We start from the raw sequence: 27197 nt of genomic DNA on the forward strand, positions 1-27197 counted from the left end.
GGCTCGCTGGCCCCTCGGCGCTTCCCGGTCTGATTCGGCTGCACAGTCTGAGGCGCTGCTGGCGGCACCGCGCCCTCCGCGCTGCTCGGCGCCCTGATACGGAGCGGCCTGCGCCAGGGCCGGCGGGGCAGGGTTGTGGCTGGCCTGGGCCGTGCTTGTGGGGATCTGCCATTGACTCTGTAAGCGGTCCTGGGAACAATACAGCCGAACTCCCCTGAGTGCTGAGGCTGAAACGACTCCTGTAGAAAAGTCTGTTATTGTTGTTCCTCTCCCCCTCCCCGCGGAAAAGGCACAACGTAGCTCAGGAGCATCGTCCGCGCTCCCCTGATGATGTTGTGTACCACCAAGTACCGTTAATAAGCAAATGCTACGTGTGGTTAAGCAAAAGGCACCTTAACTAAGCCTACACTGAGCGTTTCAGCCTTGGCAGCAGAATTAATTGAAGTTTCGATACTTACTTTCTTCCAGGACTGTTGATATTTGTCCTAGGACACACTGAAGCTGTAAACGATACTTTAATAAGGGGTGGGTATATATGTATTTATACATATAAAATGGAGCTTATGCTGTTTGTTTTGTCTATGCATCCTATGTAAAAACTTACACCAGCACCCCATGACATGATATATTTGTTAACTGTGGATCTAGGAATTTAATCCTTTTTTATAGATCTGCTCCTGTTTCATTAGTTGTACATGTGTATTGGGAAGACTATCCTTATAGCCTAAGTCTGTTGTCCCTTAATGCAGGCTCTTTTCGACAAACATTCGCCTTTTACTGCAATGAATCCTGAAAGTCTCATGATTCTTTATGAGGATGACTCTGTAGAGGCGCACTATATAGATGGATCCAGACTGCTGCTTTCTCCATGTGGCTCTGAATTCCTGTTTGAAAAGGCACTTCCTGTCTCTGCCCATCCTCTGCAGCCAGCTGAAAGGATTCGCCAAAGGACTCAGTTTGTTATTAGTACCTACAGAGTACGTGAGTTAAATTTCTTTTTCTATGCTATCTCCACATAGAGCAAAAATAAAGGAGAAGAGCAGGTGGGATAAGAAGGTAGTACCATGGCATATTATTATTCCTTCCATTACAGCACCAAACAACATAAAAATGTTCTTAAAAAAAAGGTAGTTGAAACATTGAATGAACCTCCAGCGTTAGCAATCCAGGTAAACATTGTCAGTCAGCTAACATGTTCTTCTCAAATATATTGTTCATCCACAATGGGCTTTTCTATACATCTGGCCCTTAATATTCCAAAAGGCTATGTAGATCTCTTAATGTTGATTGGTAGTTCATACAGTGCCTCTGCCTTGTAGAGAAATTGTGATGGCATTGTTGGTTATCACTGTACAAATAATGCTGAATTCTAAATCACTATTTTCCTCCCAAAAAGAGGAGATAAAGCAACTAGTGAAATGTTCCCACTGCTTAGCCAGTTCCATGATCATGTGTCTCATACCCTTTCCTCAGGAGGAACTCCTACGAGCAATAGGTTTCCGGAACCAGTTTTGTACTTCCTTGTATTTACCTTCAAGTATCATACCTTCTGAAAGGAAAAATGTAAGTTCTTTTGCATACCTAATAATACTTTTGCAAAATAAACTTCGGTGAGAGTCTGATTCAGTGATTTTTTTTTCTAGTTTGTTTTACTTTGGTAGTATGTGTTTTGTTTTGTTTTTTAAGTTCTGTAAAATGCAGTTTGGTTGATAAATTAGATTTAGAAAATTTTGATTTTTAAGTTGCATAAGAACATAGGAGTGGCCATATTGGGTCAGACCAATGGTCCATCTAGCGCAATTTCCTGTCGTCTGACAGTGGCCAGTGCCAGGAGCTTCAGAGGAATGAATAGAACAAGTAATCATCAAGTAATTCATCCTGGAAATAAGGATGGAAACTATTTTATTTAATGTATTTAGTTTGGTAAAAGCACCCAATATTAAAATGATGGGCACAGTGGAAAAAGTTATGCAAGAATGTAAGTTGAAGCAAGTTGAAGAATGTAAGTTGTACTTGTATGTAGCTAGGTAGTTGAGGTGTAACTGATCTAACATCAAATTTTGACACCTTTTTTGCAAATAGGTTTAATAGGTATGGTTTCAGGTACCTCTGAAATGTGATAGCACAAAGGTCTAGATCAGGGGTCCCCAATGTGGTACCCCTGTCCTGGCCGACGGTTGAGCATCCGCCAAAATGCTGCCTAAATTCGGCGGCATTTCGACGGCAACGCCTCTCGATGATGCCGCTTGCTGACAAGCGACATCATCGAGAGGCATTGCCTCCGGAATTTCGGCAACATTTCAGCTTATGCTCGACCGCCGCCATGGTCCTTCAGCTTGGGGACCACTGGTCTAAATTCATCATTATTATATTTTAAAATTTCCTTCGGGAATATATTCTAGATACTTTCCAAAAGAGATCCACATCACTAAATCACCAAAGCCACTGCTCTGTTGGTAAGATTGGAAGGATTAATTTTTTTTAAAAAATGTTTATTTCACTGTACACAAACTGAAATAAACATATTTCTATCGATCATAATTGAAATTTATAGACAGGAAAAGTTTAAAAAAAGCCACTTGAGAACTTTGATTAAAGGATAATTACTTTGTATATTTTGACATGTGATATTGAAAAATTGTGTTTTTAATGGTTAAAAAGCTTTAATTTTTTGAGTCCCAGCATCTACTGATATTAAAGAACTACTGTCTGACCTCCCTTCCCATAATTTTGCACAACTGTGAAAATTTAAATGGATTAAAAACAATGCTAAAAATTAACTCACTCTAGCCATTGAAATCATTTTTTAAAAAAATTATCAAAGTCTGCCAAGCCTACTTGTTGGCAGTCTCAACAGAGAGGACAAGGATTAAATGAGCATAGTAACTAAATTACTCCTTTTAGCACTGAGTATGGTTCTGCTTGAACAGGTAGAAACACACTTGAGAAGTGAAGTGAGATGTCTTATTTTATAGATAAATAGGAACCTTCACTCTTCATCACTGTCACCTTTCAGAAGAACTAAGATCACTTAAAATAAATTCTACTACCTTCTGTTCATTTTCCTCTTTTTAGAGTCTTCTCTCTGATATCTCCGAAATCAATTGGCCTAGCCCCAATGCTACTGATGCAGTAGAATGTATGGATAATGGCAGTGTAAAAATCTCATCCTTAGATGGTCGTGCTTATCTCTGCATGTCAGAACTGCAGCAAGAGTTTTCAGTGGAGTTTTTATGCAAAGTAAGCCAAAAGTGTACTGCGTCTTCATCTTTCTCTGAAAAAAACAGCAATAATCAAAACAAAGGTCAGCATGGAAAATCAAGCAGAAGTGTTATCTCAGAAATGTTTCCTAAACAAATGAGAATGGAGAATAAGAAAGAGGAAAATTGCTGGGCTATAAACAAATGCAGGGAACTGGACAAATCAAAGGACTATTTAAACCAACTAAAAGGACAAGATGAGGCCCCATTGTCTCTTACACGCTGTTCATCTGAATACGTGTGGGTTATGCAGCGCTGGTCTGTTTTCTCATATCCAGAAGAATGGAAATACCCTTTATCCTTGGCATTAATGTTCTATCAATCGCACACTGATAACATATGTAAAACATATGTGGAGAATAAATGCACTAGAAATGGAACTGCAGGATCTGATGTTTTAAAGGAAACTGAAAAAACAAAGGTAGTTTCTCATTTGCCTAGAGCTTTGCCACTCAGCTGTAGTGCACCACACCTACACAGGTAACAGGAAATTTGTTTGCTTTTTAGTTTTGTGCAATATATTTTGCAGTTCCGAAGATCTGAATGTCAGCGCTTCAACAGCCTGATTGAATATTAACCATCATAAATGTCTATTTAAAATAAAACATGTAACGAACACACCTTTTCTTAGGCACCTCATGAAATGTGGTATTCATAAGACCGACAATACATAGACTGGGGTGAGAAATTGTAATAGTAATCTGAAGAAAAATGATAAACTTTTAATATTTGGTATATTGTTGAGAGAGAACCTCTAATTTGACAAATATGCAAGTGACAGTAATGGGGATATTGAAAAAAATACATTAAAACTACTTTGGGTTTTGGGAAAATAATGCTTGGGAAGTTTGCCAGTGGCATGGACTACTCTTTTTAAAAACTGTATTTTCAGAAAAAGGAAGAGGATAAGGTGTGTGTGTGTGTGTGTGTTTATGTTCGTTTGTACACATCCATTCTTGTTGGCTGTTCACAAAAACATGATTCATATTTGATTATAAGTCACTTGTTCCATATTAAGTATGAGAGGGAAAGTACAGCTATAACTTAGAAAGTCAGGTTAAATGGTAATAATTGAGCAGACTGAGTTTCCTTGAAACACATTTTTTAAGGGTCACAAAGTTTGAACACTATCTCTCACACCAATTTACTCTGAGATCTTTCATTGACTGAAGAATAACTTCTTGAGTAGTTGGCTAGTTCTCAGTTCATCCATTTGCAGTTCCTGAACATGTGCTGCTTCTTTAAATGAGTTGAGTATTGCATTTTTAAAAATATTTTTTGAAAAATTAAGCAAGTTATACGAAGATTTCCCTGGCTTCTTTGAACAGTGCAAAATATTAATAATAATACTGATGAACTGGGAACTTACTACAGCTTTTCTGTCTTTGACTTTTGCCCAGGTGGAGTTTCTGTGACCTCTTTCTACAGAGGAAGCAAGACACTGAACATAATTCACACCCTCTGCTAATAAAAATTGTTTGGTGCCAGGGTATTATTTACAGGTAAGAAACAAATAACTTGTTCACTTTTGGAAGCTTATGCACTTCTGTGGTAATTAAGCTTTTAAAAAATGAAATTTCCAGATTCAAATCTCTATTTTACTTCCTTAGGAGTTACAATTTAATATTCTGAACATGTTTTTGCTGTATTTATCGGGGTTCATTACTCTGAAATAAAACTTCATAGACTGTGACTTGGCCATTGTGGTATTAGCTTGGGAGTAAACGTATGTCACTGAATTGAAAAATGTTTTATTCAATCATTCTTTAATTATATGAACTTTTTAAAAAGGTGCTTCAGAATTTCTTGTCTTTGAAAATTCTGGGCTGGGTATGTATTGTACAAATAAAGTTAGGATTTTCAGGCCACATTTAAAACTCTTAAATAAGAGGACTGTTTTTTTTGGAGCCGTGGAGGGAGAGAGTATTTAGCTCCTATGGACAGCTGCCAGAGTTAAGGAGTTTGGCTCCTCTGAAAATTATGCTGCTTGTTTAGGGCTAATTTCAGGCAACCAAATTTTAATATGTTGGTCCCAGTTTCTAAATAAATCCAGATTTAGCAATCAGCCAAACTCTACTGTGAACTAATTGTATAGATTTATATGCAAATAATTTAAAATAGGGCTGTCCATTAATCGCATCAGTTAACTGATGCAATTAACTCAAGAAAAATAATCAATTAAAAAATTGTTTGTTAAACAATAGAATACCAATTGAAATTTATTAAATATTTTGGATGTTTTTCTACATTTTCATATACATTATATTGTATTGTGTTATAATTGAAATCAAAGTGTATATTTGATTATAAATATTTGCACTGTAAAATGATAAACAAAAGAAATATTTTTCAATTCACCTCATACAAGTGCTGTAGAGCAACCTTTGCTATGAAAGTGCAACTTACAAATGTAGGTTGGGTTTGATTTTTTTGTTGTTGTTGTTGTTGTTGTTTTTTTTGTTTTTTTTTGGTTACATAACTGCACTCAAAAACAAAACAGTATAAAACTTGAGAGCCTACAAGTCCACTCAGTCCTACTTCTTGTTCAGGCAATTGCTAACACAAACAAGTTTATTTATATTTACAGTAGATAATGCTGTACTCTTATTTACAATGTCACCAGAAAGCAAGAACAGGCATTTGCATGGCAATTTTGTAGCCTGCATTGCAAGGTATTTATGTGCAACATATGCTAAACATTCATATGTCCCCTTCATGCTTTGGTCACCATCCCAGACGAGATGTATCCATGCTGATGACGCTCATTAAAAAAATAATGCATTAATTAAATTTGTGATTGAACTCCTTGGGGGAGAATTGTATGTCCCCAGCTCTGTTTTATCTACATTCTGCCTGTTTTATACACCTCTACCTCAATATAACACTGTCCTCGGGAGCAAAAAAAATCTTACCGCATTATAGGTGAAACCGTGTTATATCGAACTTGCTTTGATCTGCCAGAGTGCACAAACCTCCCCCCCCCGCCCTCATCTCCGTGCCCCGGAGCACTGCTTTACCACATATCTGAATTCTTGTTCTATCGGGTCACGTTATATCGGGGTAGAGATGTATTTCATGTTATAGCAGCACATGTTGTTCATTTTAAGAACACTTTCACTACAGATTTGACAAAAATGCAAAGAAGGTATCAGTGTGAGATTTTTAAAGAAAGCTACAGCACTCAACCCAAGGTTTAAGAATCTGAAATGCCTTCCAAAATCTGAGAGGGACGAGGTGTGGAGCATGCTTTCAGAAGTCTTAAAAGCGCAACATTCCAATGCGGAAACTACAGAATCCAAACCATCAAAAAAGAGAATCAACCTTCTGCTGGTGACATCTGACTCAGATAATGAAAATAAATGTGTGTCAGTCTGCACTGGTTTGAATTGTTATCAGGCAGAACACGTCATCAGCATGGACGCACGTCCCCTGCGATGGTGGTTGAAGCATGAAGGGACATATGAATCTTTAGCGCCTCTGGCATGTAAATATCTTGTGACACTGGCTACAACAGTGCCATGAGAACTCCTGTTCTCACTTTCAGGTGACGTAAACAAAAAGCGGGCAGTATTATCTCTTGCAAATGTAAACAAACTTGTTTGTCTGAGTGACTGGCTGAACAAGTAGGAATGAGTGGACTTGGAGATTCTAAAATTTTACATTGATTTATTTTAGAACCCAGGTTTTTTGTAGATAATTCTACATTTGTAAGTTCAACTTTCATGATAAAGAGATTGCACTATAGGTAAATTGAAAATTACTTTTTTTTTTTTTACAGTGCAAATACTTGTAATCAAAAATAAATATAAAGTGAGCACTGTACAATTTTTATTCTGTTATAATTGAAATCAATATGTTTGAAAATGTAGAAAAATCCAAATATATTTAAATAAATGGTATCCTATTATTATTTATCAGTGTGATTAATTGCTTGACAAGCCCTTACTTTAAAATTAGGGCTGTCTACACTGGCAAGTTTTGTGACCACAACCTGCCTTTTGGTGACAAAACAGCAAGAGCGTACACACAACAATGGGACTTTTGTCGCCAAAACCACTTGGTTTTGGCGACAAACAACTTCCACCCCTACAAGACTTTTGTCTTTCCCCCTCCCTTTATTGTTGACCAAGAGCCAGTGTAGACACTGCTGATTTTGTCAACAGATCTGGCTTCCACCAGTATCCCACAATGCCTGCCCTGATTGCTCTGCTCAGTGTTTTGATCTCTGCAACCTTCCAGGCATGTGCCCCTTCCCTTTCAAAGCTCCGGGAAATATCTGTATGCTGCTCCCTTTGGGGAACAAACATAGAGCAAATCACTAGAATGCTCCTGTTCTGCCCTGCACTAGGAACACAGCATAGGCAGACTGCTGTTGCAGGGGGAGAGGGACAGACTGCTGTGCTGCTTTGCCATTTCTCAGCACCAAGAGCTCACAGAGATTAGCCCACGAAAGCTTATGTTCAAATAAATTTGTTAGTCTCTAAGGTAGTGGTCCAACGCGGTGCCTGCGGGCACAACGGGGCCTGCTGGGGCATCTGTGCACCTTCACACTAGCCAGTGGACAAGCATCAGCCAAAATGCCACCGAAAAGCGGTGTCATCAATAGGCGTCATCACCTAAATGCCACTGATTTTCGGCAGCATTTCAGCAGCAATGCCTCTTGATGTTGCTGCTTCTCGACATTTTGGCGGATGCTTGTCCACCAGCCACGGTCCTTGGTGGCTCATCATCTAGAGCCAACTTTTTCCAGGTGGCAGGCGCCGAAGTGCCACAAATACTCCTGTTCTTTTTACGGATACAGAATAACACGGCTGCTACTCTGAAACCTGTCAAATAAATTTGTTAGTCTCCAAGGTGCCACAAGTACTCGTTCTTTTTGCTGATACAGACTAACATGGCTACTGCTCTGGAACTTGTTTGAAAATCTTATTTCAGTGTCTTGACAACTGAAACAGAATTTGGTATTATGTCCTTCACAGTAGTATAGTGGGAAAGCAAATACTTTAAAGCTTCATTCTTTCTCTAGAATATCTATTTGCCAAGTAACAGTGAGTGTGAAATATTTCTGAACTTTCCAATGTTTAACCCACATGAGCAGACTGACTATTGAGGCCCCAGTTCTGCAATTCATTCCACCTGTACCCATGTAAAGCCGTGTACCCATGTAAAGCCATTTAGACTTCAGTGGGGCTTTCTGTGGACAGAGTGCACTGCCACCTGGATTAAGTTGCAGGATTGGGCCCTGGTCTAGTCATAGATCACATAATATTATGTGATCATGTAATGAAAAATCCTGTATCATATCAAAATATATACAAGGAAGAGGTGGTAAGGTTGCTAAGGTAGCATTAAATCTGAGGGCTTGTCTAAATGTGGATAAATGTAAAGTAATGCACATTGGGGAAAAAATAACCCCAATTATACATACAATATGATGAGGGCTACTTTAGCTACAACTAATCGGGAAAGCGATCTTGGGGTCATTGTGGATAGTTCTCTGAAGACGTGCACGCAGTGTGCAGTGGCAGTCAAAAAAGCAAACAGGATGTTAGGAATCATTAAAAAAGGGATAGAGAATAAGACGGAGAGTATCTTATTGCCCTTATATAAATCCATGGTAAGTCCATATCTTGAATACTGTGTACAGATGTGGTCTCCTCATCTCAAAAAAGATATACTGGCATTAGAAAAGGTTCAGAGAAGGGCAACTAAAATTATTAGGGGTTTGGAACGGGTTCCATATGAGGAGAGATTAAAAAGGCTAGGACTTGGAAAAGAGGAGACTTGGGGGGATGATGATAGAGGTATATAAAATCGTGAGTGGTGTGGAGAAAGTGAATAAGGAAAAGTTATTTACTTGTTCCCATAATATAAGAACCACCAAATGCAATTAATGGGCAGCAGGTTTAAAACAAATAAAAGGAAGTTCTTCTTCACACAGTGCACAGTCAACCTTGCCTGAGGAGGTTGTGAAGGCTAGGACTATAACAGGATTTCAAAGGGAACTAGATAAATTCATGGTGGTTAAGTTCATAAATGGCTATTAGTCAGGATGGGTAAGGAATGGTGTCCCTAGCCTCTGTTTGTCAGAGGGTGGAAATGGTTGGCAGGAGAGAGATCACTTGATCGTTACCTGTTAGGTTCACTCCCTCTGGGGCACCTGGCATTGGCCACTGTCGGTAGATAGGATACTAAGCTGGATGGACCTTTAGTCTGACCCAGTATAGCCGTTCTTATGTTCGCTACGCAGTTTTTAGTGACAAGGTTGGGTCGACACAGCCTTGTTGCTAAAAGTCAGCAAGTGTGAACCCTCTTTTGTGGTATTTTGTCGGCATTTTTGCTGAAAAAATACTTCCAGCCCCACGAGCGCTCCTGCCAACAAAGCCACATTCACACTGCCGCTTGCTTTGGCAATACTTTTGTCTTTTGCTGGGGGGGGGGGAGGATTAAGTACCCACGAAAGACAAAAGTTTTAGGTACAACTTGCAGTATAGACACATCCTGAATTTCCTGCCTCTTGCGGGGGTTAATCAGAACTTCCCCCCTAATGTGGACATACACCTCACTCTTCTATCATTGCTATATTCCATTTCCAATACCTGTGGGTGAATTATGTTTTTATGGGATATCTACTTATATTTAAGAAACTAAAAAAAGCTCTTTTTTTTTTTTAAATTGGATAGTGCTAAGCTTCCTTTTTAAAGGGGAAAATAAAAAGTAAGCAGTGAGACTACTGATGGGGAAACAAGGAAATAACTTTTTATGTGGAGGCTTTGATGAAAGGATGTGTATTCACATCGAGTAAATTACCATTTTTACCCCCCTTTAACTGGCAATACTGATAGTTAACTCCTTTTGTGTCCTGTCTTCTGATCTTAGGTTTATCCATGAGATTGAAAACTTTATAGAAATTTATCCTGGAGATGGATCAGTTTTCAAGTCAGAAGGAGCATTTTTGGGAAACTATTTTACACATTATTCAGTTCACAAAGAAACAAGACAGGTGGGAATTGCCCTTCTTAAAAAACCCAAACTGTTTTACTACTTGAATACTACTCTACTTTTCCATTCGAGATTATCTGCATATTTCACGTGAAGAAACTGCTTTAACAGAACAGTTTGTACTAAGACATTGTTCTAGTTTGTCACATTTTAGTATTTTGCTTGACAGCTTCTCTGAAGATTTTTCAATAATATATTTTTATCACTTGTAAATTAGAGAAAAATCTAGTTAGAACATTTATCTCAAAAACTCAAGAAAGTAGGTATTGTGGTCCTATATTTCCTATTTTTCTCTCTGTTAGGATTTTTCCCATTTAAAAACTTGATTCTTGAAAGTTTTTTTTTTTTTTTTTTAATAGCATCAAAGGTCCAGAGAGTCCATTTTAAGTGGACTCTCTATTCTTAAGCTGTTTTACTACATTCTGATCTCCTTTAATAAACAAGACAAATAAAGAGGCAGTGTGGTGCAGTGGATAGGACCCAGCAGACCTGGTTTCTATTCCTTGCTCTGCGACTGACCTAGTGAACTTTGGACAAGTCACTTCACCTCTCTCTCTCGCTCTGTTTTCCCTCTCATCCTTCCTTATGTATTTATTTCATGTTCTTTGGGGCAGAGCCTGTCTCAAGTATTAGCACAATGGGTTTGGAGAGATCCTGATTTTTAGCTGGTGCTGCCATACTATAAATAATAAAGGGGTGGATGGGAAAAGAACAGAAAATATAGGAAAATGCAGCTTGTGTGTCTAAGATGGAATTCAGTTGCTAAATGATCACAGGTGGCACAGCAAATGACTTGAGTTGGCAACTGCAGACTCAGTAAAAACTCCACAGTGAATCAGTTTCTAAGATGGTCACAGCAGAGTGTTACAAAGTGTAACTTGTTCTGGTTGTCTAAATCAGACTCTTAAAATGAGAACTTGAAGTGTGGGGGGATGGAAATTGACTCACGGGGTTGTGTGGCTAACATGAACCTTATGTTCACATCTTAGCAGTTGCTAAGAACACAGAACCAAACAAAACTATTTCTAGGGCTATCTCCTTACTTGGTCTGGTCAGAATACCTTTCAAAATCAGATAATAGGAACTTAGCATCACAGTTGGGCCTTGGTGAAAGGCCTTGGTCCAAGGAGATGACAATGACATCATGTTTGTTTGATGTGGTGGTGGTTGTGGTGATGCCTCCTCCCATGCTGAATAAGATGTCTGGTGTGCCTCAAAAGAACCATTCAAAACAGGGGTGGCAACCTTCAAAATCTTTTTATTCACTGGGCGAAGGACTGCCCAAAACTTAATATCTTGCTAGTTCTTAAATACCACAATATCTATAAATAACTCTTCTATTTTCTGTTATGTTCTAGAGAGAAAAAAAAATGTATTCAGCAAACAGTCTGCCTCCTGATACACCAGAAAGTCCATACTCTATCTGTTCCATTATTACCCAGGCAACCAGGTGAATTATTTCTTTTGTTTTTTTTTTTTTGTTATATTAATTGCTTTAGCCTTTGGAAGGGCATTCAGTAACAAAGATGACAAATAATGATTACCATATTGTTCTAGTTAGACTTCAACTTTAGCTCTGAACATAAGAAATAAATCAAAGTAATTTATATCAACAGTACCAGAAAAATATATAAACATAATGAAATAGGTTCCAAAATAGATCCTTAACAATAACTGTGTAAATGAAGCTACAGCAAGTATTTGTGCAGTGCAGCATGTTTTCTGCATATGAGATATGTATTTTTTCCTTCTCAGAATTCTCCAATACTGTCACAAGACTAAACTTTCATTAACCCATAATTACAGTATCTGCTGCTGGAGAATGGTATGTAACTGAAGCTTTGTAAGTATGTTAACACTTGAACTGTTAGCCTGTGTTTAGTAGGGTCTATAGACAACAGCTTCTGGGAAAAAGAGAGGTGGTGTTGGAATTAGTAATATTTGAAATTCATAATATTGATTATGGGAAACCACCAAACACTAATTTAGCCATAAATTCCTTTATTATATCCAAAGGCCAAATGGTATTGGTACCGTTGCTCTAAACATGCCTAAAAAGCCTGACTAATAAGCAACTTACTATGTCTAAACAGTACAAAACATTTATAAGCATTTGATCAAGATATTTACAAATGAGTTAAACCTGTGGGTGCTTAGATTCATATTGGTCAGCTTCAGCGTGGTCAGGCAGGTATTAGCAATGAAGTAAGAGTTTACTTTTTATACTCTTTTTAACAAACAGGTAATGTCGTTGTCAATTACTGAGTTCAGCTAAAAACCAATTTGAGACAATTCACCCTTATTTCCAGTTTTAGTCCAAATAAGATTTACAGCTTCCTTTCTTCCTTCGGCCTTCCCCTTCGTACCTTCTCCCTCCTACCCCTAAGCAGAACAGTGGGAAGATTTGGACTTGTTTCTTTTAAGACAGTTTTCCTTTGTCTTATTACTACAGCTCTTTATTTTATTAATTACTTTTGAAGCCATACATCGGGATGGGCAAACTTTTTGGTCCAAAGGCCACATCTGTGTATAGAAATTGTATGGTGGGCCATGAATGCTCATGATATTTGGGTTGGGGTGCGGGAGGGGTTGCAGGCTCAGGAACAGGGCTGGGAATGAGAGGTTTGGGGTGCAGGAGGGTATTCTAGGCTGGGACAGAGGGGTTCAGAGGGCAGGAGGGGGTTCAGGGCTGGGGCAGCGGGTTGGGACACGGGGGTGGGGGTGGCTCAGGAGTGCAGAATCTGGGCAGCGCTTATCTCAAGCAGCTCCTGGAGGCAGATTCATGTCCTCCCTCCGGCTCCTACGTGGAGGCATGGCCAGGCAGCTCTGCTGCGTGCTGCCCCGTCCGCAGGTGCTGCCCCTGCTGCTCCCATTAGCCGCAGTTCCTGGCCAATGGGAGCTGCAGTGGCGGCGCTTGGGGCAGAGCAGCATGCAGAGTGGAGCCTCTTGTCTGCCGCTATGTGTAGGAGCCGAAGGGGGGACATGTCGCTGCTTCCAGGAGCCGCATGGAGTGGCCCCTGGCCCTGCTCCCCGGCTGGAGCACCAGAGCAGAACAAGCCCCAGACCCACTCTCCAGCAGGAGCTTGAGGGCTGGATTAAAACAGCTGGTGGGCCGTAGTTTGTCCACCCCGTCATACATCCTTCCCACACTACAATACTAATTATTATTCTCATGGTCTTCTTTTACTTGATGACTGGGGGCTTCTTTATAAGACAAACACACATATATATAGTGCTGAAGTCAGGATCATAATCTTTTACTCTCCAGATTGCTAATTTGTGAAGTGGTGCTCTGCTTCTCTATCCTTTTGGTTAAGTCACACCCTTAACTAAACTTAAGATAACTTTAATTCTTCAATGTTACATGTATCCTACAGGTGGGTATAAGCTAAGAACAAAGACCTAGGATTAGCTGATGGGGCTTGAACCCATTGAGTGTAAGGGGATGTCAGCAAGTCAGAGAGCAGCCAGGCAGGGAAGCAGGTTGCTGGTGTCTCAGTAAAAAAGCTGCACTGTGAATCTGGGTACAAGTTAAATATTAGTAATGACATAACTTTAAATATAGTAAATTTTATTTTTTCTGAACACTTGGTTTACATTAGATACCAGGGACAGATGGAAGAGAAATGCTGCCAGTTCCATTGCATGAAACAGTTATTCCCAATGTGGGGAGACTTGTTGCATATTCAGATAATAAAGTCCATGCTCTGTTTTGCGATGGGATGACCTTGAATATGGTTTGGGATTTCAACTCTTGCTATGGAAGAACACAGGTAATTCTCAGGAACAGGGAAATATCTGTTTTTAAAATCTTTCTATCTGAAGGTGGTGTTTAATTAATAAATGTGAAGTCTAGGGAAAGTTTTATACTTGGTTCTGATGTGCATAAAAAGCAAATTGTGCAGTGGGGAGCCTCCATCTGCCCTGAGTTTGTAAGTCACATTGATTATACACTATGGCTCACTGTCACAACTCACTCTTCTGTAGCTCTCTGTTGCGTTAGAATGTTGACTGAAGTAAAAAGTACTGCGGGGGGGGAAGGGAAGCATCAGCAGATGTGACTCAGTACATGCAGAGTAAGATTTGTTAAGAAATTATGTTTCATTTGTATGAAGTTGCTACTCCAACAATAACAGAACTTGAGAATGAAGACAAATCTATAACCTCATTCTCCAGATGAAAGTAGAAGGAATTAAATATTCTGAAAGACTGGACATTTCTTCACATGGGGTCAGACAGGAAGTGAAGGGGTTGAATTTTCCATTATTCTCAGACAGCACATTGAAATCAGTGTTTGGGCAATGCTTGGCACCAGGAATTCCCAGTTCTTGTGTCTGTGATCATGCTGCCAGACCATACCTTACATCTATAGCCAGATACAAATGTTTTAAGTGAAGCATTTACAGATATTTCATTTTGAACTAGCATATGTTGTTGATATTTAAAGTAGGTCTACCTCTTTGATTCCACTGCAGAACAATGATGCTCTTTCGTCCTTCTCTTCCAAGATAAATCAAGGTGGTACCACAGGATGGTGTAAAGTAATTTCTCCTGATGGGGCACAGCAGCTAATCCAGATAAAAGATCCTGGAATCTATGAAAGGTATAGCTGATGCATGGAACAAATTTAACAAAATCAGGAATTCAGTAAAAGTTGAATGTGTTACTGTAAAATAGACTCTGAAAAAGGTTGTACCTGACTGGCTAGCAAAGATCCAGATTGCACAGCTCGGGGCTTCAGACAACTAATTTGATGGGATATTCACTTATTAATTTAATCATTTTTCCATCATTCTGAATAATAGCTATTAGGAATTGAAGGAAGCAGAGCCTGTCACCTGAGGAATGCACTCGAGGGACTGCCAAGGGGTCTTAATTGTGACACTACTTTTCGTTGCGTGCCCTCCCCCCGTTACACTAATAAAATAATACCAACAGGATCTTATAAGAGGGATAAGACACAATGCCAGATTTATTGTAAATACAGAGAGAGAGTGAGAAGTCAGGATATGCAATTCAATATTATTTCACTATCATTCCTTATTCATTCACACACTCATTCATACAAGTTCTGCAGAGTTGTTATAGTTACAAACCTAGAGGTTGCTCACAGCAGAGTACTGGCCAGGTAGCCTGCACACGAGGGTGGAGCAGAGTCTTTGTCAGATGCGCATCCGATGCTCCTGGAGGGTGGTTGCAGAACCAAACTCAAAGTCCCTGTGTTTTTGGTTCTGTTCTTAAAGGATTTTGTCCTTGTACAGGTTTATGGGAATCGCTTCATCATGCTGATGTTTGTTTGAAATGATTATCAATCAGCAGGTGGCACATCCCTGACAGCTGAGTGTTATCTTGTTCTTCAAGTCTTCAGCCCTCCATTCGGGGAGAGGAGGGCACTTGGGTGGATTCTGACTTGCCCTGCGGGGTCATCCAGTTATCTCCGTGCTACGCATTCTTCGGCCAATCGAGACTGAAGTTGTAATTCTTAGGCGGGCACCTCCCTGACCATTCATCCTTTATCTAAATCAAGCATCCATCCACATACATCCTCTATTTTAACGTACATTTATCACTTATTACTTCACTGTCTCTTTTTTAACTTCTGACAACTCTCAGGATGTTGCAAATCTACTTAAACTTTAACATACATAGCAAACAAGTTAAAAGCAAGGAAGAGTGGGTAGCTGTGTTCTGTTTTGAAGAACAATTACAGTTGTTTTTGCAAAGCCTTATCAGTCTTTGAGAACAGACTTTCTGTCTTAGGATGTGTTAACACAATTAGCAGTTTGGCCTTGCATATTTCTCAGAGAGGGAGAGATACAAAAATGAAAAATCAAGAGGCCTGTTCTGTTACCAATATCTTTGAATTCCCCACAGTTTAAACTCCATCTTACCCTTTTTCTTTCTTGGCCTCGAACTTGTTATACACATACATTTTATGGTGCTAATACAGAAAGTCCCTGATACTGTCCACTTCCCCCCCTCCTTTTTTTTTTGAGGGGGGGGTAGGGGCTCAAATAATGTATCCTAAGCAAAAGGGCTAGGGAGAGCACTTGTTCTTTGCTTAGGTATACTCAATATCCACAGCTACTTAAATGGTTCAAAAAGGTTGCTTAACTAATTCTCTAAGAATTATTTTTGTACAAATATTAAAGCAAATTTGATCACATAGCCATTCTTGAATTATTTTAATGTTAACTTTCTTGCATCATTTCCATAAATTTCTTAAGGCTAATTCTACTCACCATGATGACACAAGTAGTCTAATTCAGTGGTTCTCAAACTGTGGTCCACGAGCTCTATTCAGGTAGTCCGCAGAGAGGTCCCTCTAAGGTGTGTGCCTGCGTGGCTGCACAGAAGAGGATGAAGGACCACTCACCTAATTAGTGGAGCTGCACAGGCATGGCTCCACTAATTAGGTGCCTGGACCCTGGAGAAGATGCACATGTAAGGTAAGGTGGTGGCCTTGGGGGGGAATATGGGGTAGGTAGGAAGGGGAAGTAGGGTGGCTGGAATTTGGGATGTGCAGGGGTATGGCAGCCAGAGAAAGAGGCGACTTTCTGCAGTTCCAGGGCTACAGCTGCTGGGGAGAGAGGGCCCTTCTCAGCCGCAGCTCTGTGGCAGGGGAAAGATACCCCTCCTTCCCAGCCCGAGCTCATGGGCTGCTGCAGTGGGGGAGAGAGGGAGAGACCCCACCTCCTTCCCAGCCCCAGCTCGGGCTGCTGTGGCGGGGGAGAGAGGGCACATCCATCGCATCAGAAAGGTAAGACTACTGATATTAAAATATGAGTTGTGTGCTGTTATTTGTAGAACAAATATATGGTAATTATTAAGATTTTTTTAATATAGCACTTTTATCCAAAGCACTTTTAGAACAGTTAGTTAATGGTACAAACAATATTTGGAAATATCAAGTGGTCTGCCAAGACACTCAGCAGCCCCAGAGCACCCATAGAGTCAGCGCCTATGCCTGTGGCAACTGTATTCTTACAAAAATTCCTGTGGACTCAATATCCATGCAGAGCAGACAATTCCTCGGTTCTTCTTCGAGTGATTGCTCATATCCATTCCAGTTAGGTGTATGCGCCACGCGTGCACATTCGTCGGAAAACTTTTACCCTAGCAACTCAGTGGGCCGGCAGGTCGCCCCCTAGAGTGGCGCCACCATGGCGCTTGATATATACTCCTGCCGGCCCACCCGCTCCTCAGTTCCTTCTTACCGCCCGTGTCGGTCGTTGGAACAGTGGAGCGCGGCTTAGCTGACCTCCACTTCCCTAGCTACTCGTTTTTTCGTATATAGTTATGCAGTTATAACCCTTTTATATATATATCTGTATAGTTATACGTGTTTTCTTTGCTAACATGGTTAGTTTAGTTAGCGGGGTTCAGGAAGTAGCCCCTTCCATGAGCCCAGTGCCGGAGCCATGCATGGCTCACCGGGTTTTAAAATGGGCCCGGCCTGCCAGAAGCCACGGCCGAAGGGAGATCTACATGACTCCTGTTTGAAGTGCCTCAGGGAATCACACTTGACAGCTAAGTGCCCCATTTGCAAGGCTTTTAAGCCGAGAACAAAAAGGTGCGGGACTTTCACTTACCCCTCCACCTTGGGCGCCGAGCGATGTTCAAGCGGCGGGCAGAAGCGCCTCCTCGGCACCGGACCCCGCCGGTACTACCAAGGCCTTTCGGCACCGGCCGTCGCCGGCACCGATGTCGACTCGGCACCGCTCCCTTCTTCCGAGGTCGAGAAAGCCTACGATTCCTGCTGGTGCCTGGCGGCTCCCCGGCACGCGCCGTGGTTGAGCCCCCTGCTCCCGCTGCTTCCGTGCCACCTGCATCGCAGCCAGAGAGCTCGCCTAAGTTGCATTACCCGGCACCGATGACATCGGCACCGTCGATTCCAGTCCCCCAGGGCCACTGAATCCGGTGCCTGGCAGCTCCCCGGCTCGCGCCGTGGTAGAGCTTACTGCTCCTGCTGCTTCTGTGCCAACTGCACCGCAGCTAGAGAGCTCGTCTAAGATGGTTCGTCGGCACCGTCGATCCCGGTCCCACGAGGGCCGTAGAATCCGGTGCCTGACGGCTCCCCGGCACGTGCCGTGGTTGAGCTACTGCTCCTGCTGCTTCCGTGCCAGCGGCACCGCAGCCAGAGAGCTCGTCTAAGTTGGATCGCCCGGCGCCGACACCTGCTACGGCACCGATGACGTCGACACCGTCGATCCCGGTCCCACAAGGGCCGTAGAATCCGGTGCCTGACGGCTCCCCGGTACGCGCCGTGGTTGAGCTACTGCTCCTGCTGCTTCCGTGCCAACAGCACCGCAGCCAGAGAGCTCGTCTAAGTCGGATCGCCCGGCACCGACACCTGCTACGGCACCGACGACGTCGGCACCGTCGATCCCGGTCCCACAAGGGCCGTAGAATCCGGTGCCTGACGGCTCCCCAGCACGCGCCGTGGTTGAGCTACTGCTCCGGCTGCTTCCGTGCCAACGGCACCGCAGCCAGAGGGCTAGTCTAAGTCGGATTGCCCGGCACCGACGCCTCTGAGGCACCGACAACGTCGGCACCGTCGATTCCAGTCCCACAAGGGCTATCGAATCCGGTGCCCGACGGCTCCCCGGCACGCGCCGTGGTTGAGCGTATTGCTCCCGCTGCTTCCGTGCTGACGGCACCGCAGCCAGACAGCTTATCTAACTCGGATCGCCCGGCACCGACACCTACCGAAGCTCTGATGACCTCGGTACTGTTGATCCCGGTCCCACGAGGGCCGTCGAATCCGGTGCCTGACAGCTCCCCAGTATGCACTGTGGTTGAGCCTGCTGTTCCCTTCACGCCGGAGACGTTACCAACGGCGAGGGCTCTCAGTGCCATGACAGAGTCAATGCTGCCTGACCCCGGCACCGCCGGTGCGGGTAATACAGTCTCTTCAGGTGACTGTCCTCTGTCAGCACAGCAGAGCGGCACCGTTCATGATCACGGTCCCGCAGACACTCCAAGTCCTGTCGGCACGACGGACACCACTGGCAGTCCCGGTGCTGTTTTCCTCGGTACTGGTCGCACTCGCTGCACCGGTCGGTATCCCGTTCGCCGACCCGCTCGGCACCGTTCCGACTCCTGGCACCGTGGCAGGTACCTTGACTCCTGTAGCCTTTCCCCGAGCCTCGAGATCTCGGTCGACCTCCCGACACCGTTCTGGTTGCGGGTCGGGATCTCGTTCCAGGTACCGATACGCCTCCCGGTGCCGGTCCCCGGTGCCGAGTTGGGCAAGGTCCGAATGAGTCACTCTGCCTGTGCCTTCTTTTAGTACCTCCATGGCTGTCCGGACACGCATCCGGGTCATCCCATATGCGCAGATTTTATGCTCAGGACCACGATCCTGATATGATGGCCAGCGGGCGCCAGCCCCGAAGCAGAAAGAGGCTTGGCGAATGAACCTGCTTGGCCGCCAGGTGTACTCTGCAGGGGCCCTACAGCTCTGGGTAGCAAAGCAACAAGCCTGGCTTAGCTGCGATAATTATAGCACCTGGGTGAAGGAGTTTCTCCCTCAAAACTCCCACCAGGAGTTCGCTGCCGTCTTGGAGGACGGGGGAAAGAAGGTTCCCAGAGCGTCCCTCCAGGCCTCGTTGGACGCAGCAGACTCTGCGGCCAGCACTCTGGCCTTGGGTGTCGCCATGAGGTGCATTTCATGGCTTCAGGTTTTAAACCTCCGGCTGGAGCTGCAGTATGCCATTCAGGATTTACCCTTTGTTGGTAAAGGCATCTTCGCGGCAGAGACAGCCCCAGACTGCGAAGTCTGATGGACAATAGGGTCCTAATGCGTCTCAGCATGTATATGCCAGCGACCAAACGCAGGCCTTTCTGGCCCCAGCCGCCATACTCTGTGCCTAGCCAGAGGCAGAACTCTGGCAAACGGCAAGGCCAAGGTGGTCGCAGACGAACGTCAGGACCCCTAAAGAGCCAAAGTCAAGGTCCCTCGCAATTACCACTGGGACCAAAGACGGACCTTCCAAGGTTCGCCTGAGGGCGGTGTACCACTCGCAGGACGGGATCCCGATCCCGCTTTCTCCTGGCATGGCCCCAGTTACTTTCAGATCGCTGGGTCCTGCGCACGATGGAGCATAGGTACCACCTTTAATTTGCTCCAGCCCTGTCCCCCTTCAGCGGACGAAAAGGGCAAGGGGTTTTACTCCCGTTATGCCCTAGTCCCCCACTCGAACACAGGTCTCAGACCTTCCTGGTCCTGCACGGACTCAACCGGTTTAGGATAAGGTTGAAGTTCTGCATGGTATCCCTGGGAACCATTATTCCACCCTTGCCTTTGGGGGCTACTATGCCGCCCTGGATATGAAGGACGCGTACTTTCGCAATGCCATCTTCCCTCCGCACGGGAGATGCCTCCGCTTTATAGCCAACGGTCAATACTCCCGGTTTACGGCCATAGTCGCCGCCTACCGTCGCTGATGTCGGATATGCGTTTTTCCGTATCTGGGCGATTCGCTTATCCGAGGAGACTCTGAGACACAAACCACTCAGCGCGTGGGCATCGTCCCGGTCTTATTCACAGGTCAAGGCCTGCTGTTTACTATGGAGCAATCCACTCTGGTTCCCACGCAGAGGTTGGGCTTCCTAGGGGCTATCTTGGTCTCCTACCTAGCCGGAGCCTGCTTATCACAACTGCGGTTTTAGGCGATGGCAACAATCATCTGAGATCTGAAGGCTTTCCCAACGACCTCAGCTCGTTCTTGTCTCAGTCTCCTGGGTCTATGGTTGCCCGCAAGTTTGTAACCAAACACGCCAAGCTCCGCCTCCGTCCTCTCCAAGTCCGGCCCACCTCGGCGTACCGCTTGGACAGGGAGCCAATGGTCATGGTAGTCACCGTTCCCTCGAACGCCTTAGGCTCCCTAGAGTGGTGGCTAACTCCCTCCTTGGTGTGGACAGGGATGCGGTTTCATCCGCCCCAGCCCTCACTGCCCCTGACGGCGGACGCATCATCTCTCTGCTCGAGTGCTCATGGTCACCTCCGAGCTTAAGGCCTTTGGTCTTCTACGGAGCTGGCATTCCTCATCAATGCCCCAAAAATGAGAGTAGTCCGCCTGGCATGCCAGGGGTTCCAGCAGCAGCTGCGAGGCCGTTGTATCTCGGTGTTTACAGCCAACACAACGGCCAGGTGCTTCATAAGTATTCAGGGGGGACATAGTCCTCCCCCTTTTTTGTCAGGAGGCCATCCATTTCCGGGTCTTTTGCATGGCCCACTCGATGGAGCTGGCGACGTCCTTTCTCCCAGGCGTTCGGAACGTCTTAACTCTTTGACTCAGCAGGTCTTTCCTGTCTTACGAGTGATCACTCTGCCCCATGTGAGGCGTCCCGCTTTCCGGAAGTGGAGATGTTTCCTCACACAGACCTGTTCGCTCACCGCGAGAGCAGGAAATGCCAGGTGTTCTGCTTCTTCCAAGGTCTCTCCGCGGAATCGATCTTGGACGCATTCCTGAGGCCGTGGAAAGGCCAACTGCATTATGCCTTCCCACTGTTCCCACTGGTTCATTAGGTCCTGCTCAAACTCCGCAGGGGCAGAGCGCGCATCATCATGATCACTCCAGAGTGGTCCAGGCAGCACTGGCATACCACGTTGCTCGGCCTGTCAGCCCAGACCTCATCACTCAGGGCAACGACAGGCTTCGTCACTCGGACCTGCAGCCTCTTCGCCTCACGGTGGCTCCTGCGTACCTGAGTCGGGGTGACAGGCAGCCTTCCACCTGGTCAATGTACCGGGCCAGGTGGAAGCGTTTCTTTTACAGCTGCAGTACGCTCGATCTTGCTCCTGCTGAGGTCTCGATCCCCTCTATTTGGCCTGCCTCTGGCCTTCAGCGGCAGGACCTGGCGGTATCATCGCTGAGGATACACTCAGCAGCCATCTCTACCTTCCAGCAGGCTAAGATGGACGTTCAGTGTTCTCACGCTCTATGGGTTCGAGGTCCCTCAAGGGCTTGGAGCGCTTGCACCCTCGGGTGCGCCGCCCAGCCCCGACCTGGGACCTCAACCTAGTCTTGGCCAGACGGGTCTCTGAGATCAGAGCTCTTACGGGGGTTCCGCCGTACACTAGGTTTCACAAAGACAAGGTGCAGTTATGACCGCACCCGGCTTTCCTCCCTAAGGTGGTTTTGGCCTTTCATGTTACCCACAGCTCAACGCAATGGGCACAACCGTTGCACTCCTTGGACATCTGTGGAGTGCTCGCATTATATTGTGCGGACAGAACCATTTCCTAAGGTGCCCCAGCTCTGTCCCGGTAGCGGGCCAAAGGGAGGGCTTGCTTGTTTTCCTCTCAGAGGATCTCATCTGGGGTGATGGCGGACATCCCCACTTGTTATGATTTGGCTCATATTTCCCCAAGCCACATCACCGTGCATTCTACCAGGGCTCAGGCTTCATCTGCCGCCTTGCTGGCTCGTGTTTCTACCCATGAGATCTGTCGCGAAGCTCCATTGGTCCTCGGTCCATACCTTTGCTTCGCAGTATGCCCTGGTTCAGCAGTCAAGAGAGGCTGTAGCCTCTGGCTCAGCAGTTTTATTCTGCCACATTTCACTCCGACCCCACCGCCTTTGTAAGGCTTGGGATTCACCTAACTGGAATGGATATGAGCAATCACTCGAAGAAGAAAAGACGGTTACTCACCTTTGTAACTGTTGTTCTTCGAGATGTGTTGCTCATATCCATTCCACACCCGCCCTCCTTCCCCACTGTCGGAGTAGCCGGCAAGAAGGAACTGAGGAGCGGGTGGGCCGGCAGGAGTATATATCAAGCGCCATGGTGGCGCCACTCTAGGGGGCGACCTGCCGGCCCACTGAGTTGCTAGGGTAAAAGTTTTCCGACGAATGTGCACGCGCGGCGCGTACACCTAACTGGAATGGATATGAGCAACACATCTTGAAGAACAACAGTTACAAAGGTGAGTAACCGTCTTTTTTAAAGTCGCATTCAAAACACATGCATATCAAACTGAATGGAACTTCATAATATAGGAATTCCATGAATTAAGTTTAAGGGCTTAATTGACCATATAGCATTCAAAACTAGTTTTTGTTCCAGTGAGTTTGGGCATATCAAATCTGATGCTTTAAACCACTAAGCTGTCCCTTTGTATCTCCAGTATCTAATCTCCTCTTCTGTCTATCAACTGAAATTCTAAGAAGTGCTTTACAAGCAACAAATTAAATGCAAAGTAATGTTTCTTTTGTTTTTTTTTTAAAACATAATTAATATACTCAGTTATACAGCAAGGTTCTTTCATTTATATGTGGGATTCATAAAAGGACAAATTTCTTCACTAGATAATCACTTATTGATTCTGGAGGGTTTCTTGTTTTCCTCTTTTATCAAATTCACATAAGAATATCCTGGAGGTTAGCTCTATTCTGTTCCATATCCTACTCCAGATTTATTGTTTAATGCTGTCAACTTTCTGTTCAGATTTAATTAAAGGGTATTTGTCTGATCTAAATGGTTCTTTTTTATGAATTGTGTTTTTAATACAGGTACATCAGAATTATAGTAGCATGGTGCAGAAGTTTGAATGATGAGACAGAGACTCTTCCTGCAACTGAGAGAAACTGGTATTCATCATGTATAACTTGCTATTCATAATAAAGACGGAAACTACCAAAGTTTTAAACTCTAAATATGACACACTGCACTTTTTTAAAGATGAAAAATTTAAACCCATTTATATTTTGTGACTCCCCATAATTTTTCTTACAATATATTAAACTATACAAGCAACTTGTGTTTAAACAGAGGCTTGTTTCCTCATATCTATTTTCTGTTTCTATATTGAAGCCATAATGCTGAAGCTTTTGCCAAAGTAGAAGACAAATATTAAACGGTGTTTTGACTTTGTTGCAGGATCAAATGGAGAAACTGGGCTATGAGAACATAAGAGAATCATCATTATTAAAAAACAAAATACTTCCATACTAGCATAGGAAATCCAGAAAATTCTAGTTCCAAAATATATGCTTCCTTGTGATGGTCCACTATAAAAATCTTATAATCAGAAGAACGTCATTTCATATTTTAGATTCTGTGTACACTCCCATCATTTTGGGAAGTGCTCAGATAGCATAGGTAATAAGCACTAAGAACACAGATTATAAACATTTACTTTGGTGCTGGCTTTGTACTCTTCCTGTTGCTAAAGTTTTTGTTCTAATAGCCACTGTTCTGACCCCACAGGAGCGCATCTTGTACTTCTACAGTATCTGTAACAGTAGTTAAAGGGACTATTTAATCATACTTCTGTCTGAATTATTTTTCTGAACTGTTACAAGTAACATCTAAAATTACTATCTTAGAGATAGTTAAGGAAAAAATCTTTTCTCGTTTTCTTTGAGCACATCACAGGATTTTATATAAACAATTTATATACAGTTTTCCCTTTGTACGTGTGTCTTTTTTACACAATAGAAGAAACGTTTTGTTTTCTTTTAAATAGGGAAATGTGATCACAACCCCACAGTAATTGGCACAGGGATTTAGGGGCAGATGTAGTACTTCCAACTGAAGTTTTAAATTAACTAGACTTCTAGCTGTGTCCTTTTTAATGAATATGTAAGCTATTCCCTAGCACTGTGCTGATATTTAAGAATACTGGTACACCTATATAATTTGGCATTAAAAATCTCTATATAGATTGAATTAAAATTGGCAGGGGAGAATATTCTCGAAGTAGAGCTCATCCTGCAAACAATTGCACATATTTAACTTTATCCACATGAGCAGTTTTGTTGACCTCAAAAATATGAAGTGGGGGGAGGAAAAAGCAAATCATTCTTTTACTTGTACACATCATTTATACAACTGCATAAGGAAATAAAATCATAAAGGCAAAAATACACGAGAAATTTTATCATCTATCCTGCTATATAAAATAAGTTTTAAATCTTCTTCTAACAGGTCTGTTGTTGCTGAACTTGAGAAAATACAAAGATTTAACTGTATCCTTTCAACAAATATTTCTTTAGCATATTTTGAGTGTTTAATGACTGTGTCCCTTTATTCCTTTTATTGTGTAGGTCTTTTTTTAAAGTTTCTGCCCAGTTATTTATCCTAGGGATGCTCCCCATGTCACACCACTGGGAACTCCAAAAAACTGGCAGAACACACACAAATCCTCAGAAGGGAATAGCTCTTTTGTTCAAACTTATATTGTATCTTTTTATTAACCTTTTCTTGGACTACTTGGAATAGATAACGAAGTTATCAAGTGCTTCAATTTTGCTCCATTGTTAAGCCAGCTGCAAAAAAACTGTTACTCCATATACTCAAAACCCCATGTAATTACCCCTAAATTTACTTCAGTTTTTTAACATGCATTATTAATTCCTTTAGACAGCACAATCTGACATCTTCCTTGATGGCTTTTCTTTTAAATACACTTTGATATATACAGGAAAATATTCATTTTATATAGAGATTTGATTGGAATAAGATTTGGAAATATTAAGGAACTTTCACTTATTTGATTTCATAGCTTTATTTATTGGTTGCAGTATGCAGTGGCAAACCACCTAATTGAGAACAATGGTTAAAATATTTTAAAAGAATTTCTTTCATTATTAGATGGGAGACAAAACAGAAATTTCCTTAACAAAGCAACTGCAAGTCTTACTGCAGAACAGCAATGTTCCAAACAAGACTTCGGCTATGAAAAATAATCCATCTCATATTACTGATAGACAACCAGAAAACAGTTTACCTGAGGATATCAGTGAAAGGAGCATATCGGAGGCTTTGGAAAAAACGTCAAAAGTCATCCAAGATATTGAATCTCTCCTAGCCTCCTCTAGGAAGTGACGCTTGAGCAAGCATGTGAAAGACCAGCATTATTTAAATGTTTATGGGCTCTATCCTGCAGTCTTGTGCATCAAGTGGGATTTTTGGGTGTGCAAAGAATGAAAGATCAGGCCCTAAGAGTTGGAAACCTGTAATTTTTGTTCTGAATAATTGACACTCTCCTACTCTAACAACAGAATTCTAATCTGCCATACAGACATACAAAGGATAGAACAGAAATGAGGTATATTTATGTTGTCCGGTTTTATTTACAGGGCTTGAGTAAAATTGCCACCTTTAGTAGAAATTAAAATGACAGTGAATGTTTCTAAATTCCAACATGTTTGATTTATATACATAATTGTTTTAAGCAATTGAGTTACTGGTAAATAACTGACTAGGCTATCAATCTGGTTAAGCAATTTTTAAATATGAAACACTTTTTTAAATGTTTTATTTTGAAGAGATCAAAGGAATATTCAAGATGGTCCCTCAACTATTTCTGCTCTATTCTTTTACTGTAAAATAGTATTTTAAGAACATTTTGAAAATAAAGTTTCACTAACCCTCATTTGTTTTTCATGCAATGAATATTGCCTTATAGTGCCCTACCTAAACAAAACTTATTTTCTTTTTAGGTTATCATACTTCTACATACTGTAGATAAAGAAAAAATCTTCTAGATCATCTTGTCTGTTCCTAACCTTATCAGCCAAAGACAGGATTATTCTCTCCAGAATATTCTCAGCTGCTTTATCTAGTCTTGTGTTAAATCACTAATGAAAAGAAGCTTGCGCTATCAAAATTATTTCCAAAACCCACAACACTCCAATAGTTCATAAAATGCTCTGTAACAATTTTCAGCATGAACAAGGTTTTCGTGTTTTTAGCATTGATACTTTGGAACATAATGGTGGAGGTGTGTGTAATCTTCCTGAAAAGGCACTTGGGACCCCGTATCATGCCCTATGACTCAGCCTGCAACCAACTTTAGTACTGTACATACTTGTTCATAAGCTGAATATTTTTGATAAAAAAGTGACGCATCGAAAAGCGGGTTGGCTTATAAACGGGTCTAAACCAAAATTTGATGATTTAAAACTCTATGGAATAATTTAA

The 27197-nt window shown here is 42.8% G+C and overlaps 1 protein-coding gene across 6 annotated transcripts; it reads left to right on the forward strand.

Moving 5' to 3' along the window:
* Nucleotides 1-27197, forward strand: C6H5orf34 (chromosome 6 C5orf34 homolog). Of its 6 annotated transcripts, none has more exons than XR_004000979.1 (14): nucleotides 82-525; nucleotides 750-977; nucleotides 1474-1563; nucleotides 3076-3740; nucleotides 4661-4762; nucleotides 10140-10263; nucleotides 11621-11712; nucleotides 12018-12087; nucleotides 13865-14035; nucleotides 14738-14865; nucleotides 23783-23860; nucleotides 25200-25240; nucleotides 25909-26322; nucleotides 26717-27197. XR_004000979.1 is itself a non-coding variant. In XM_030567230.1 (14 exons), exons 3-14 carry the CDS (start codon nucleotides 783-785, stop codon nucleotides 26097-26099), a joined length of 1947 nt encoding a protein of 648 aa, XP_030423090.1. In that variant the 5' UTR covers nucleotides 118-179; nucleotides 469-525; nucleotides 750-782; the 3' UTR covers nucleotides 26100-26649. The 6 variants fall into 6 exon arrangements, 5 of the variants coding, with proteins under 5 accessions (XP_030423094.1, XP_030423089.1, XP_030423091.1 ...); XM_030567230.1 differs by lacking the exon at nucleotides 26717-27197 and having other exon boundaries at nucleotides 118-179; nucleotides 469-525; nucleotides 25909-26649; XM_030567234.1 differs by lacking the exon at nucleotides 26717-27197 and having other exon boundaries at nucleotides 1-179; nucleotides 25909-26649.

Source organism: Gopherus evgoodei, chromosome 6 (assembly GCF_007399415.2).
Source record: "Gopherus evgoodei ecotype Sinaloan lineage chromosome 6, rGopEvg1_v1.p, whole genome shotgun sequence".
Taxonomy (NCBI): domain Eukaryota; kingdom Metazoa; phylum Chordata; order Testudines; family Testudinidae; genus Gopherus; species Gopherus evgoodei.

Excerpts from the sequence above, each read along its gene's own strand:
- C6H5orf34 (XM_030567234.1), top strand. The coding sequence starts at position 783 with ATGAATCCTGAAAGTCTCATGATTCTTTATGAGGATGACTCTGTAGAG. Across the intron at positions 4,763-10,139 it reads TGCCAGGGTATTATTTACAG|GTTTATCCATGAGATTGAAA; the intron begins GTAAGAAACAAA and ends TTCTGATCTTAG. Across the intron at positions 10,264-11,620 it reads TTCACAAAGAAACAAGACAG|AGAGAAAAAAAAATGTATTC; the intron begins GTGGGAATTGCC and ends GTTATGTTCTAG.